Source organism: Sceloporus undulatus, chromosome 6 (genome assembly GCF_019175285.1).
Source record: "Sceloporus undulatus isolate JIND9_A2432 ecotype Alabama chromosome 6, SceUnd_v1.1, whole genome shotgun sequence".
Classification (NCBI taxonomy): domain Eukaryota; kingdom Metazoa; phylum Chordata; class Lepidosauria; order Squamata; family Phrynosomatidae; genus Sceloporus; species Sceloporus undulatus.
The window spans coordinates 45,010,885-45,027,673 of record NC_056527.1 but is presented as its reverse complement, the minus strand read 5'-3'; the positions used below and the strand labels follow the sequence as shown (position 1 = coordinate 45,027,673).

General features: G+C 39.1%; 1 protein-coding gene across 8 annotated transcripts in view; it reads right to left on the bottom strand.

Moving 5' to 3' along the window:
- The window catches only part of PLCL2 (phospholipase C like 2), a 126,664-nt gene that overhangs the window by 35,482 nt on the left and 74,393 nt on the right, over positions 1-16,789 (bottom strand). The window contains exons 1-2 of one of the 8 annotated variants that reach the window (XM_042471989.1): positions 11,471-11,708; positions 3,709-3,777 (exon numbers count right to left, since the gene is read on the bottom strand). The exons of 4 other annotated variants lie outside the window; for them this stretch is intronic. Coding sequence is in view for 1 of the 4 variants with exons in the window: in XM_042471987.1 (XP_042327921.1) it covers positions 11,471-11,518 (48 nt within the window). In the remaining 3 variants the exon portion in view is untranslated. Of the gene's footprint in view, positions 1-3,708; positions 3,778-5,338; positions 5,414-11,470; positions 11,709-16,789 lie in introns of those variants that run through there. 3 more of the 8 variants (XM_042471990.1, XM_042471991.1, XM_042471987.1) reach the window with 3 other exon arrangements.

Sequence of the window (16,789 nt, the reverse complement as noted above, 5' to 3'; positions counted from 1 at the left end):
GACATGTAGTTTGCCGGCACAAGAGGCTGCCTGTTCTGTTTCAAATGCTAAGCGTGCTTGTGAGTGAGACATGTAGTTTGCCGGCACAAGAGGCTGCCTGTTCTGTTTCAAATGCTAAGCGTGCTTGTGAGTGGGACATGATACTATTTACAGTCGCGTGGGGGGCGCGAAATGTTTTCTTCTTCCTAGGGGGGGCATGACAGAAAATAATTGAGAAGCACTGCCTTAGACTGTTGAAGGTCATCATAGGATGAGTGGGAATCATGCAGACCTCCAGCATAGTTGGACTGCAAGTTCCAGCAGCCCTAGTCAGCATAGTCAGTGTTAAGGGATGCTAGGTATTTTGGTCCAATAAGGTCTGGTGGGCCTCATGATTCTCACCCCTAAGATAACTAGAAATTACAACCAAATAATCAGTATGGTAAAATTCAGTACCCCTAGTACCACTACTGCTCTTCAATATACATTCAAACTCAAGCTATTGTATTTTGGACATATTATGAGACAACATGATTCACTGGAAAAGACAAAAATGCAGGAAAAAGTGGGAGACAGCAGGAAAAAAAAGGAGACCATACAACAAGTGGATGAAGTCAATCAAGGAAGTTTGCAAGAGCAGAGCAGGGCTGTTGATGACTGCAGCTCTTGTATGGCAAACTATGCTTGAGAGAACTCCGTCAAAGTTGACTTGGTAGCAAACACAACAACAACAAAAACACAGCTACTGCTCTTAAACCTACAGTGTACCTTTGAGATACTAAAGGGCAACACTTTCTTGACAACACATAGACTTTACACCAGCAACAAGCAAACCTGACACTCCAGAAATTGTAAGACTTCAGCTCCCACCATCCTTCATTGCTAGACAGTTCTCATTTAGCAATCTTGTTTCACTTCCTGATGTATCAGGTCAGCCCTTATCCTAAACACTGAAAGCTATCTTCATAATCCTTCTTACTTCAGTGCCACGTGTCCTTGATCCATTTCCTCACACTTCTACCTTTCTTCCTCCAAGTTAATTCTATTCTCTCATCTGTAGCGATACTCCCTTGAGTTCCTACATCTTGTAAATGTAAGTTCTAGAGAAACTGGTAACTTTTCTTTCCCTCAGAAAAGCTGGACAGCACAATATTAAGTTGTATGTGCTTCTCTATCAGCCATAAGCACAATACAATACAGACTTAATTAACATGCTGCCATCAGCAAATTAATGTATTATTCCCTAGCCTGGGGACCCAATGCTGTTTTTAAAAAATGTAAAGCAATAATAAACATAGAAGTCAAGACAGCTGATCAAGAATAAACAAGCTACATAAAACATCTATGATCATCTATACAATAGATGAATCCTATTGCACGATCTGCCTTACTCCAAATCAAAGTTAAGAGCCATATCCAGCCTTGTACTGCCACAATAACTGGCTGCAGTAATCCAGGTTTTCATCAACCTGCCCCAGTTCAACCTGCAGCTTCCAGGGACAGAGATAGGAATCTTTTGAATGCCATCTGGTATATGGTCTGCCACCAAGGTATAACCCCTTTTCACATTCCCTTTTTCCTTGCATTTGGGGGGGGGGGATGGGAAAGCAACCACAAAACAACTTTTCAAGGAGGTGGAGCTGTGTACTTGGCTGCTTAGTGAGAATAGCTCACTCTCTCCAATCCAACTGGACATAGGCATGTATGTCATCATTCCAGAGATTTAAAAAGTTATCTGTTTATTTATCTAATTATTTATTGTATTTATATGCCACCTTTCTCCCTGAGTGGGACATAACTTGATTCATAAAAACAATAATCTAAAACCTAACAATAAGAGGTAATTTAAAAAAATCATGGCATTAAAATGATAGCTTATAAATATTATAAAATCATTCAAAAGCATACACAAGTTAAAACTAAAGCACCTCCCATAAGAAGGCTGCCTGCAAGTAATTATTTAACACACGGTTACAGAGCAGAAACATGGCTTTAAAATGTGTAATTTGTCTCTCTGCTAGATTAAGTAAAACATGCCTTTAATGCATCAATTTAGACATTTTTCCTTCCTATCGTGCAATTTCCTGCTAACATGTTGTAATGCTGCTTCAACATTTTCTTGACTGATGCAGCCTTAACTCTGGATTTTCATTACAGTGCTGCTGCACAATTTCTGTCCCTTTGGGTAAATCAATTACCAGTTTCTTTGAAAACTACAACAAAAAACAAATGGTAGATCTCGCCTTAAAAGTTCTGTAGATAACAGGAGGTATGAAGTTAAACCCTGATCAAATATTTTCATTTGACATTTGTGTAAACAGGCTGTAACCTCTCAGACTTTGTACAGTTGGTTCCAAGTTGGGTACAAAGATTAGTCGAGTTGCATTAGCAAAACACCTTTCCAAATTCACAAAGAAACAGCTGAACAGGCTAATCATATCAGGAAAAAACTTAAGAGCACTACAACTGGGACCTAAAAAATACTGCTCAAGAGCACTTCGTTCCATCAAACTATTATTCAAAAAGAAATGTCATTTTACAACTGAAACATACCAAAGCAGTTTGTGAACTTACTGTACACCAAATTCAAAGGAAAAAATATAGAACTGGGTGTGCACAAGTTTGACAGCACAATATTCTTTGGATTCCAATCTATGGAAATAATTTCATGTAGTGACACAGCAAACTGCTTTTGCAACTGGTTGGGGAGCAGTACTTCCAAAAGCTGGGTGTGTAGAAAATACACTGGACGAACACAAACCTAAGCAGTTCTTTCAATCTTAGCCATACAGGTGGAACTCTGGTGCAAGACCAGAGGAAACCCAGTAGCAGTTAGTGAGACTAAATGTCCTAGAGGCCATCAGTGTCACCACATGGGGGAGAAAGATAGCTTATAGGTACATAGGAATTACTGTAGTTAGCTTGATGTTGTTGTTAACTCGTCTTGAGTCAATCTCAGCCCATGGCAGCTCTGTGGATGAGACATCTCCAAGAACCCTTGTGCTCCACTGCTCTGCTTAGTTCCTCTACATTTATGCCCATGACTTCCTTAATAGAGTCCATTTATCTAGCAGGTGGCCTTCCTCTCTTTCTACTTCTCTCCACTTTTCCTAGCATTATTGTTTTTTCCAAGGATCCATGCCTTATCATGAAGTGTCCGAAGTACAACAGCCTATGTTTTGTCATCTTGGCTTCCAGGGAGATTTCTGGCTTGACCTGCTCTAGGACCCATTTTGTTTGTCTTTTTGGCCAACCACAGGATCCTCAGCACTCTTCTCCAGCACCATATCTTCCTATCTTGTTTCTTAACTGTACAGCTCTCACATCCATGCATGGTAGTAATAGAGAATACAATCACTTCTATGATTCTGAGACACAGTCCTAAGTAGTTACACACAAATTACTAATTCAGCACTGAACAGTTATAGCCACCAAATGACAAGAATTGACAGCATAGCAGTTATCAGTGTAGCAACACGACTAATCATTCTGTGAATAATTTACAAATTCCTTCCATTGTATCTAGGACAAGGATGTCCAAAATGCAGGCCTCCAAATGATGAAAACTGGAAGCTGCGGTCACACAGCATCTAGAGGACTAGATTGTGTTCAGTCCTAATATGAAATCTCCCTTCATCAGTAACACTCAACGGTAGATGCTGGTAGCTTATAGTAATCTATAATTTATATAAACTGCTCACATGAGCAACTGCTGCCTACATCACTGACCTTCTTCAGTGAATTGTCACTTGACCCGGAAACTGTATCACTCGCACACCGATGTTACAAATGAACCACCTATAAAAAAAAATCTCAACATTACAAGGATCACTGGAGTTCGATAAGAGCTGTTTTATCAGAAAATTAAAAAAGAACTGTTTGGTTTATCTAAAAGATGACTAAACAAAGATCCCAAATGTAAATGGAGAGTTCTGCTGCCAAAACTGGAGTGGAGGAGGACAACCATCATGCTAAAGGAGAATCATATCAGTTGGTTGAGATTTTCATTTTTAGCAGTGATATCAATAGTTGGGGAATGGGAGCTATAATGAATGCCAGAAGCTCTTTTCCTCTCCACATGACAATACTGCAAGGAGCAACTTTTGCAAAAAAAAAAATATTGTTCCACAAATTAAGGAAGGCAGGTTATGTTAGGAGGTGGTGCTTTAATTTACAATGCAGCCAACTCTATCGGCACTCTCCCCATCAATTGGCAGCTACCCTTCTATCAGATTGCAGCAAGAAAATAAATAAAATAAATAAATAACATTTATTTATATACCGCTTTTCCACATTGATCAAAGCGGTGCACAAAAATACAGAGAATATAATAATACATGTTAAAAATACAATATGTACATACAATAAAATAGAACAATAAAACAAATTACCAATTACAATTTAAAAAGCTATATAGCCAAATCAAAGCCAGCTGAGTTGATGTCAGTGATGCAGATACATATCGGTGGGGGGGGGGGAACCATATAATATCAGGGAACATGGGGGAAAGCTTGGTAGAAAAAGAAGGTCTTAAGTCTCTTTTTAAAGAGATCTAGGGAGGTGGTGGAGCGGAGCTCATCGGGAAGGGTGTTCCAAATTTTTGGGGCCAAGATAGAGAAGGCCCTTTGTGAGGTTGACGCATATCTCGCGGTTGGAACCCTTAGCAGATTCTTCCCAGCTGACCTGAGCATGCGGGGCGGATTGTATGGGGAGAGGCAGTCCTCCAAGTAACCTGGGCCCAAGCCATTTAGGGCTTTATAGGTAATTACCAACACCTTGTATTGCACCCAGAAGAGGTGGGAAGCAGTCCATTCCATTGGCTCACCTGTGAACCAAATTGTTTATATCCTTGCTAGTCATTATAAGAACTAGAAAATTTATCATTTGTACCTGCATTTGTTCCCAACCACAGCCACCATCTATTGCTGTGTGTTGTGTCTTTTCAGTTCTAAACATGAAGGTAGGGACTATCTTCTTATTGATTTCTGTATGCAGCTTGAAGGAATTTTTTTTCAGCAGAAGATTTGGGTAAAAATATTTCAAGTAACTATGTATGTATTTATGTATGTATGTATGTATGTATGTATTAAGTGTTTTGTTGCCGTTGTTGTTGTTTGCCTCTGGTACTAAAATATTCAGCTACCTGGAGCAGCAAGCCTCCCTGACATATACAATGGATATGACAAGAGCTTGCAAGAAAGCATATACAGTACATCAACACAAAGTGGCAATTCCTTGGCAGGAAGATATACTAAGATTTTTGACTTGCAACAATAGACAAATTACATTGTGTTAAATACTGGAGTAATTCCCTTGAGTAACTGTTGTCCCAAATAAAGGCAAAATAAAGGTTTAGTACCTTAACACCCCCTCCAAATGTTCATGTGTGGTGACAGGAATAATGCTTGTATAAAAACAGGAGACTTTTGCACACAGTCTTTAATCTGGTATTTCCATTTCTGTAGGAAGCCAAGATTTGTGTTGAATATACTTTTCTTCAGCAATGACAACACTATCCACAGAGAATATTCTTGCTGATAAAAAATTTGATAATTAATACAGATCAAGTCTCCCTTATTAAAAATTCTAAAATTCAAAATATTCAAAAATTTATAACCCTTTTCAGCACCAACATGACAGGGGAGCAGCAGAGGTAGAGAGGAAGATGGCATGGCCAAGTTTGAAACCAAACTTTGCACAAGCTGCAGCCGCAGTGTAGTGGCAGCTGTTGCTGCTGTTCCTCCACCTCACTCTCACTTCATCCAAAGTGAGGTCTAGAATAGGATTTGGCAACAATGGCTAGTGGTGACCATCTCCAGGCTTGACCTAGAAAAGAGCCCCGTGCCCAAAAAAACAGCCCATCTCTCCCCTTCCCATTGCTTCCACCATCAGAGCCCAGATCTCAAATTCAGCCAGTTCCAATAGCAGTATTACTCTCTCCTGCTCTCTTTTCTGGAGAGTGTCCTACAGCCACTACCATTGCCATCTCTGGCTCCCCAAGAGCAAAATAAGAGGGTCTGAAGAGGAGATGTCCATTACCTACAAGCAGCAGCTCATGGCTGCTATTGCATCCGGGGCACGCAAGTAGCCACAGCGCCAGTGAAGGGGAGGCAGTGGTGGTTGTACCACTGAATCCCCCAGTTGCTTCCTCCTCCTCCTCCTATGTCAGAAAGTAATAGACGTGAAGTATCTTCTTCAAAGTGGCACTTTACCTCTGAGCCTCAACTGAGTTAGAGCCAGGAGGTCTTAAACCTGGCCTGTCTGCCCCCTCCCCACCTCCACACACACCCATTTACTGTGGAGAAACTACGCACAAAAGACTGGGACCCATGAGAGAGAGTGAGAGACGCTCCTGTGGCTGATTATGTATTCCAAAATCCAAAATACCTCTAGTCCCAAGCATTTATCATACGGGAGACTCAACCTGTAACCAGTACATGCGTACACACACACACACACACAATAATATGTTCACTAATAATCTATGTGTCTTCTATAAATATAGAGTTTAGATAAAGCTGGAATGAGGGAGGGGGTCAATGCGCTAGAAATATGTAACAGATTATCATAATGATCTCCTTCCATTATTCTAAATCCATGAAATCTTTTATAGACAAATTTACTTGATGGTAGGAAGCACTATATAAGGCATGTACTGTATATAATTGATGGGAACAGTACTGCAGATGTTAAATTATCCCCAGGTAATTTACTTTGGGCTTCTGGGATAGTCCCTTGCCAACCATCTGGTCTGTTTTAAATCAGATGTGGCACAAGATATTAGACAGTACCTAGACAGATGAATTCATACTCTAATCCTTTTGTTCTATAACAGACTATTTTGCCATTTATACTTGGAAATAATAATGATGTTAAATAATGTAGAACTGATAAATGTAACTCAAGCTAAGAGGATAGTTGAATACTTGAGATTGTAAGGAAGCACAAATGTACTTGACATGAGAACAAACTTAAAATAACAGGAGGAGTGTTTAAAAGTGGGAGAGATGCCACAATCCCTATATTTTATATGCTTCTCTTCACTATTTTCTAGACAACCAGAGATCCTGTACTAGAAGGAAGAAAAGGACTCATGCACATGGAGACAAGTTCCTAGAGGAGCAAGACTACATCTTGTGGTATTTATCTTGACAGTGCCAGGTGGATGGGGCTACTGCCACCCATCTTCTATTGATGAAATTTAAAGGCCAAGAAGGTGATATTACTAGTTTAAAAGTTCCATTGAGTGAAAACAGAGGCCCAACACACACAGGCCAAAAAGAGGGGTTTCCACTTTCCAGCCACATAGGGAGTAGGGCGTGCAGATGATAAACACTGCCACATCAGCCCGAAGTTGCCAGAAAAAGCAGTGCAGAAAAAGTGCTCCATGCCAGCAACCTGTCTGGGACTGTGGCAGTAGCCCACTTTCAGAGTAGCCTGTGCAGCCACCAGCTGATCAGGACTGCAGCGGCCACAGGCTGATCTAAGCCACCAGTCTGCTTCACCCCATAGGATTCTAATCCTTACTAAGGCTTACAGACCTGGTCTTCATATAACTTAAGGCAGTGATGGTGAACCTTTCAGAGGCTGAGTGCCCAAACTGTAACCCAAAACTCACTTATTTACTGCAAAGTGCCATGTCCCTCTGGCTTTCTGAAACAAACTCTAGCAAACTCTGTGCTGGGGTGATGGCATATGTGCCCACAGAGAGAGCTCTGAGTGCCACCTCTGGCACACGTGCCATAGGTTCGCCATCACTGACTTAAGGAGTACATGTCCAGACCTGCACAGCTGATGCAGATTTCTGCCCCAGAAAGAGAAAGAACTTGTACAGCTATATTCTGAGTGCTTAAATCTGAGTCCTGGAAGAAATTCACCTAAGAAAGCCTGGTCCACTTCACACACTAACTTAGGCATAAAACACACTTGTAAATATCTGTTGTTAATGCAGGCATTTCCATCACTTCCCATTCCATGTTCTGACAAGTTTTGTGAAACAAACAAACAAACAAAAAATCCTAATAAGCATTTTTTTCCTCCCCAAATTCTGTTTTCGCAAAACCAACGAAGAGCCTTGTGGAATCTTAAATACTAATGTATTTTATCTGCCATACGTTTCATGAACTCACGTCCACTTCTTCAGGCAGAATCTTAATTCACTTGCATCTGAAAAAGGAGGCTGCTGTGCAAAAATTATTATCACAAGACAAAACCTTTTAGGTGCCAGAAGACACTTTGTTCTTTTGGTGCAATGGATTAAGATAACTAATGCTATGACAAATCCTTCTTTTAGGGTTTTAAAGCTTGAGATTATATTGATAAGCATAATTTTTAATTATAGTTTTCAGTATAACTTCAATTCTGTCTTCAGGTTTCAGGCCTGGTTATGGGATAGAGGCAGTTTTGGTCACCTTGGTGGGTGATCTATATAGCAGGGAACTGGATATGGGGAGTATGTCTGTGTTTGTTCTGCCAGACCTCTGAATGGCTTTCAGTACCATCAACCATGGTATCATTGTGGCATGAGTCTCTGGGCTGGGACTTGGGAGCACTGTTATGCAGTGGTTGCTGTCTTCCTCAGAAGATTGAACTCAGAAGGGTAGTGAGACCTGAAAGTAGGTTTAAAATGTTATTAATAAAATAATTATAATAACAATAATTAATAATTTTATGCGTAGTCCTGATCCCCAGATCTGATGAGCTGGAGGTCAGGATACTGCAGAGTGCTGATGGGACGAGGGCTGCCTACTCAAATGCTCCAATTGTGCCTGTGGTGATCTGTCCAAACCAATCTGCATACCACTTTAAAATCATATAAATATATACTCGAAAACTAATGTCAGCATGCAAGTAGTGTTCCTATCAATGGTAGCTAGCAGAGGGCCCCAAACAAGATGTTCTAGAGACGGTGCAATAGCAGCCCTTCCGTTCCCCAACAAGACTCCATAAACTATTTTTTCCTCCCATTGAAATAAACTGGAGTGAAGGAAGAACATGTTCTGCCAGTAGAAAAACCAGGGAACACTGTTACACACCACACGCATCTCCTGTACAGGATGCATGGATGCCAGCAAACCGTAGCTCTGGAGTTAATTGCCCTTGGGGCAAGTTAAGGTTTCTCTGCCCATTGCTGAATGTAGGTCAAAATAAAAACCAACTAAGATTATGCCCCATCATAACAGATTTCTAAAATAGTGTATGCTTGATATTTTAGTGTAAGTTATTATTTTGAATGATCAAAAAAGGTAGTGAACATCTTTAATTGTTTTTGCCAAACTTATAACTGCCCCACTATAAGAAATACTGTACCATTGGCAGATGAATTAAAGTTCCCTTTATCTGAGCAATTAGTGGAAAACCATTAGCAATGAATTTAACAGTTGTATTATTACAGAGTGTTGCATTTTAACAGCAGGAATAAAATTGATATAAAAGCAAGGAAGGTTTTGTCTGAATGTTACAAATGAACTAGGCTTCACATTTAAAACAAATTGCTTTTCAAAACAATCCATAAAGCACTATTCAGAATGAAAACATGTATTAATTTATTTGAAAGCTTAGCTCCATAAACTGAGCATAGAACTGGGGGCAGAAGGCACACAATCAATGTTATAAGAAACAGTGATAAGGGTAAGTGTTCAATTTCAAACACATGTCTAATCAGAATAGGCAATATTGAGCTACATGGTTTCATCTAGAATACATGGTGATGGCATGTGTTATAAAACTAACAATATCAAAAATAAACTGAGTTTCAAAAGCATTTGCTTGCTGTCAACTTGAAATTCGCTACATGCTAGTGCTTTTTAAAACAATTCCTTAAGAGAACTAACCCAAGCCAGAAGCTCTACGTACACACATACTCATCATATACGCAGAGAACCCTGACATATTATCAACAAACTGGTTTGACCCTCTGTGTGTGCAATAGAGTGTTTTCTGCATGTGAAAGATTGAACTGTACCACCTGCTTAGTGACAGACCCGCATGTGCTCTCTGGTCATGAACAGCTTTGTATCACAGCCAGTAAAATTTGAACTGTTGAAAACATGATGCGTTTAATCATAAGAGCTATTTCTCCAAATCCAGATTCAGTCACGCATTTCAGCAAAGAGTTATTTGTGCTTCTCTGATTCATTTGTTCATTGCTGCAACAAGCTAATATTTATACACTAGCTTTCCCTAAGGTCAGAAAAGTCAATATGGTAATAAATAGGAATGATGCAGGTTTAAGATATTTTCACACATACTATTCTTGGTCTTACTAAGAAACAAAAAAAAATATTAAGAATCATGATCGGACTGTAAATACTCTCTGAAAAATGCTTTCTGGATGGGACACACTGTACTAAAAGAAAGAACAATAATGCACTTAAAATCAGCATGTAATTCAGGTGATCAGTATGCATGTTTGCACACTAAGATTAGATTCACCTGCTACAGTTCAACTCTGGTTTGGATTTCTCCCCCCCCCAAAACACACACACACACTTGAACTGCAGCCCTCCAGGAGGTGGCTCACAGAGATAATAGCACCAAGCAGGGATGTAAATGCCTCAATGAGCCTGCGTTGGTGTTTCTGTGTCCCAGTTCCCTTCTTCTCATCTACCAAACTGTATTACATAATCATAGCTAACTTCCAGATTAAATGGAGAATGGAACATTGTAGTAATCATGGATTAAATTCTTTCTTGATCTTAAATCTTCAGTTACTTCAATTTTTCACATTATTTGGTCAACCAACATTTTTGCATGTTTGTGAAAACATAGTGGTTTTCTTTTTTTCTTTTTTTTTTATAACATTGAAGCAAGGCCCCCAGTGTTTTATAGCTCAATATAATATAACATATATTACAATATAATGAGAACTACAATAACTAGAAATCTTTCCAAAATGAAAACGGTTCTTCAAGAAATGCTAGATGTATCTTATGTCTGAAAACCTATCGAGAATCTCATTAAAATCTAATATGAAAAGAGAGCAGTTGTGTTTCATAAATCTAGGATAATAAAACTCTACTATAAAACTCTCATATTATAAAATGGTAGGTAAATATCTATCCTTGCAATTATTTTAATTATCTCTGTAAGAGAAATTTGATTTGTAATCAATTAAAATAATGAATCAAACTAACACACTTCAATATATTCAGCTCTAGGACCTGAATACATAAAGTAATACATTTGAGTCTTATTATAAAGTAGTATTTTAAGATAATGGACTCATAGTTATGACCACACCTGAAATCAAAATGGTTGATAATCATGAGGCTAATATGTTCAGTTGATACTCGGATCTGTGGAAAGTATACTTCAGGCATCTAACCATGGTTTGCAAAAAAAAAAAACCCACAAAAGCTATTCTCATTAACTCATGCTTTCCCCTTCACATGAATACATAATACATAATGAATACATCATATATATACACACACACACACACACACACACACATCCCGCCTCTTTATAAGATGTAATTGGGGATGCGTACATAACCTCTTTCATAGACTTTGGCTTCTTCTCTAATACTGGAATTCATGCTTCCTTGGTTATAATGAAAGACAAGAAAGCCAGAACCGGTATTTTAATTAGTGATCCTTCTGGAGATAATCCTTTCCAGGTCAGCTTCAAGTGTTTGCCTGAGAATTATTCTGCCTGAAAAGATATTCAAAATCCTCTCTTAGGTTTCCCAGATCTCCATGTGTTGTTCCTCGGTTCCTGTTCATATCTCAACTGGATATCATAGCTTGTTACTTACTTTAGCACCACTTGATCTTTGCTCCATCTCTGGGTGAGCAATTGCCTCTGGCCTGTTTTCTGGCTTTTTATATTTACATTGGCTCCTCTTCGCTCTACTTTCAGTTGTTTCCCACTGGCTTTTCTTCCTGTTCCATCAAAAAACCTTGACCATGCAGGGCGTAAGTTTGAACTTCAAAAATTTGGAGTTTCATCCTCTGGTACAAATAGGGGAAAGAACTGAAGGAACACTGCACCTTACAGTGATTGCTTACTGCTGGACAAACAATTTTAAGGAAGGGCTCTCAACAACTGTCAACCAGAATAGGGGAAATCTGATTTCACAGCTAAAACCTGAAACCCATATGTGAAGCAAGACAAGGGCTCTTGATCTATTTAAGTCTCCAGATATTTAATATATATTTCATCCTGTTGCCCCATACATCTGCTTGCTATTGTTCTGCTCCTCCTTACAACCACTTAGTACAGTATACACATGAAAGTTTTTAAAAGTGGCAAAAGCAGCAGCTGCGCTACCAATGAGAAACAGCACAGTGCAGGAAGCAGAACAACATTTAAGGAGAATTTGATTTTTAGTATGTTGCAGCAATCAGATCTTTTACTGGGAGGTATAGTGTTTTGATTTTATGTTTTAAATGTGTTTTAAATGCTGTCTTTAACTTTTAGCAAGTGCAATGACAATATTGCAAGGTTATAAAAACAAACGCACAACTTCCCTGCATTACACAACGATACAAATAAGAAGTCTCTGAAATTAGTAATTGTATCAGGCATGGACTCTCCCGAGTCATAGATATATACATTCAAAGGCTCAGAAACTCACTATATCTGTACCTGTATATCAATTGCTCTAGTATCCTGAAGCCAAAGATTTTGAGGCCATACCAAACTAAGGTGTTTATCACACTATACTCTTAAAGTGCTACTATTCCACTTTCACTGCTCTAGCTGCCTCCTGTTGCATTCTGGGATTTGCAGTTTTAAGGAGGGGCATTTAGAATTCTCAATACCCCTCCTTCAAACTGCAAATCCCAAAATGCAACAGGAGGCAGCTAGAGGAGTCAAAGTGGAATAGTAGCACTTTAAGAGTATAGTGTGATAAACACCTAAAACAGTATTCTCAACATGCCTGAAACATTCCCGCAGAAGTATACAAGACCGCAATATTTTAAAATTCATAATGGGCTGACAAGAACCAGTTACAGCTGTGCAGCATAAAAATTCCTGAGCAATGTTTCTCAGTCTTTGGTCCTCCAGAGGTTTGGGGACTTCATTTTCCAAAATTCCCAGCCAGCAGGAGCAATGGTCAAGAATTCTAGAAGTTGAAGATCCAAACATCTTCAGGACCACAGTTTAAGAACCACTATTCTAGAGTACCTTATCTAATATTCTGGAGATTGCAGATCCAGATTTATAACAAATGCTAGAAGCAAAAGCATTCCTAACTGCTGCTATTTTCTTGTTGCTGCCCAATCACAGCTACACTGATCTTTCTCTATTGCTTTCTGTGAGCAGCAGCTTTCACTGCATACAAACCAGAGGTGGACAGCTGAGGCAAAAGCTAGAGTGGATTGTGGGTGCAAAATTTCATCTGAAAATGCACCCTGTGATGAGAAATCTAATTTCAGTTCTGACTCCTTGTTTTTCAGCTGATCTTGGGAGCATTTCTGCTCCTTTTTTGTAAATCTTAGGTGTCAGGGAGGCTGGGGAGGTTTTTAAGCCTAGTGCTACACCAAACAGTATTTGGGGACATCATATGGGCTTTATTTGTCCACCCAATGGGGATCTAGAGGGCAAGATGGAGTTGAGGCTGCAAAAAAGGGTTGGGCTACTTCCCCATCCCCCACATCTAAAGTAACAGACATTGGCAGACTGGAGGCATTTCCCTAGTGTTTTCCAACATGGTGTCTTACAAATATATTGGACTACAACTCCCAGAGTCCCCCAGTCAGTTATGGGGGAAATTGGTCTAATATTTAATCTATGGCTGAGAACAATTGAGACATATAATGTAGAAGCTATCAGTTTAGAAGCAAAAACAAAAGAGGGGGAAAGGATGCCAGGGATGAGAGGCTGGTCTGCTCAAACCCCACTAGCATATTATAATTATCGAACACTCCTAGGTAGCCCAAATTTAATTGAAACTAAAGCTAACTATAAAAGCAGGCATGCACATGGTAACCACCAATAAAATCTTATGATAGTCAATATATCATACAGAGAGGAGAGGTTTTATAACTACTTGTACAGATTTTGTCATTTCTTCCAGGACAATAAAACAAATGAGCCATCCTATCATGTATGTCTGCCTTCAAATTGCTTGTCGGCCTATAGTGACTCCATGAATTTCTTAGGCAAATAATACTCAGAGACATTTTTGCCAGCTTCTTCCTCTGAAATAAACCCCACATCTCCTAGTATTCATTGGTGGTCTCCCATCCAAGAACTAACCAGGGCTGATCCTGCTTTGCTTCCAAGATCAGATGGGATCTGCTGCCTTTGGGGTATTCAGGCTATCCCTTTCTATTCTGACATTTATGGGAAACTACAATACAGAAAGTATTGTGAGACCATTGCAGCTAACATTTCTAGAATAATTACCAAGTTTTCAGCACCTTAGTCCAAAATATAATAATAATAAATAATAATAAAACTTTTATTTCTATCCCGCTATTTGTCGAAACAATCAAAGTGGCATACAAAGATTAAAATACCTCAATATATACATAATATCTCTCCCCCCCCCTTTAAAAAAGGATTAAACAGTATAAGGGTAAAATTCAACAATTAAAAACCAAAATAACCAGTACCAATAACTGATAACTATGGGCCGAGTCATCACATGTGTGGGGGAGTCTTGTGTGGCCAAGTATTTTATTCTGGGAAGACATGCCAGAAGAGATCCAATCAATCAATCAATCAATCAATCTCTGTCATTCTTTCACCTTAAAGAATGAGCAATAACCAAGGTCTATACCAGGGGTAGGCAACCTGCGGCCCGCAGGGCGGATGCAGCCCGCGCGAGGCCTTGGGACCGGCCCCAGCCTGGTCCTGCCGCCGATTGCCACCGGGGCCTTTAGCCTCTCGTGCGCAGGGGCAAGGGGGGCAATTGTCTATAGATGCCTCAGAAACATGCATTTATATTAACATTTTTTTAAAAAAATCAGCAATTTTTTTGCGTGTCCTCCCCTTTTTAAAAAAAAAGTGTCCACCATTTGAAAATGTTGTCCTACATTTGTCCCGGTTTATTTATTTATTTAATTTTTTAAAAAATATTTAAATATTTATTTTTTGGCTTCGGCCCCCCAATTGTCTGAGGGACAACAACTCGGTTCCCGGCTCAAAACGGTTGCCTACCCCTGGTCTATACTGACAGTTCAGTATTTGCTAGCCTAATTCCTTGATGGCATCCCCAAGTTCTTGAGACAAATGAAGAACCAAGAACTCTGCTCCACAGTCCATCATCTCAAACACAATTGTCTTTCCTATCTCTAGCCACACAAGAGAAAATATGGAAGGATGGCTTCTGCAGACTCTAAGCTACATGAGGGGAAGGAAATGCACTGTATGTTAGATTATTTCATGTCATATTATATGCATCAGGGAACAATGTTGAGACTAATGGCAGAGGAAAGGTGAGGACGATGAAAACAAAGACCAAGACAAAATGGAAACAAACAAATGTAATTTTACTTAAACACAAGTAACATGAATGAAATCACACTTTTATTGCTGATTTTTTTTTATTTTAAAAAATCATTACATCTGTAAATAACAGCCGTAATGCTATTTAGAATCTGCCTGAATTATATTTGCTTATGTTCCAGTCTTAATTTAAGTAGTATCCTTTCTGTAAGCCACAGATACTAATCCTCTGCTTTCCTCTGAATAACATGCTATTGTGCTTAATGCTAACGCACACAACATAAGCTTACTAGGGCTACAGTACTAACTGTACTTGCTTGCAAGCAAATTTCACTATAACAAGTTGGACCTTTTTCTAAAGAAAATGTGCTCAATATGCAGTCGTGAGCAAAAAATCTGTTTCTTTACAAGGCTGATGGTTAATTTAATATACACTGGACCCTTGTTATACATTGAGGTTTGCTTCCAAGATCCGCCGTGTATAACAAAATCCGTGGATACTTAAGTCCCATTAAATATAATGACATAGCAAAATGGTGTCCTTTATAAAAAATGGAAAATCAAGGTTTGATATTTGAAATTTATACTTTTTTGGAACATTTTCAAACCGTGTATGCTTGCATCCGTGTATAAAAAATCCGTGTATAAGAAGGGCCGACTGCACTTTTATTTTTACTTGAAAAAAAGAAAAGAAAACCCTTTGGAAAACTCCTGTGTGGCATTCGTAAAAGAACATAAAGGAATTTGTGCTCTGGGAAGCAGTGAAGAAGTTGCTCAGTTGCACTAAGAATGCAACCCTATCCATTCCAACTCACATGTACTTTGAGTTAAGTTCATATAAGTCAACAGATACAAGATTAATCCAAAGAAGATTTTATAAACAGTATCACTGACTCATCAAGCGGAGCCTGCCTGACCGCTAGTGATGCCCCACTGATAAAACAACTTTGGTTCACAATCCTTAATATATCTTTGGTTCAATACACATTTGAAAAGGTATACACGACAAAAGGTATCTAACCAATTTAACAGATCACACTAACTGCACTCCTTACTTCCCACAAAGTACAATACTGTTTTCCAGTATGCAGCCAGCAACACACAGTTCAAAATAAGCCCACATCCTTCATCCTTCCAGATGTCTAGAATGCGTACCAGAGTGATTCAAAGTTATACACCATATACTCTCTTCTGAGAGAATTCAATAACATCCAAACAATGATACCTTTATTGAGACAACCAGAATGCATAATTACATGTTGCAAACTTTCAAAGTCACACTGGCTTCTTCATCAGGCAAACAGGATAAAGAAAGTGAAGATGTTAGATATAGGCCTGCATTTTCCGTTTCTGGTCTTGATAGGGAGGGCTGTCTACAGGTTGGCATCTCCCCCTTTGGCCATGTGGC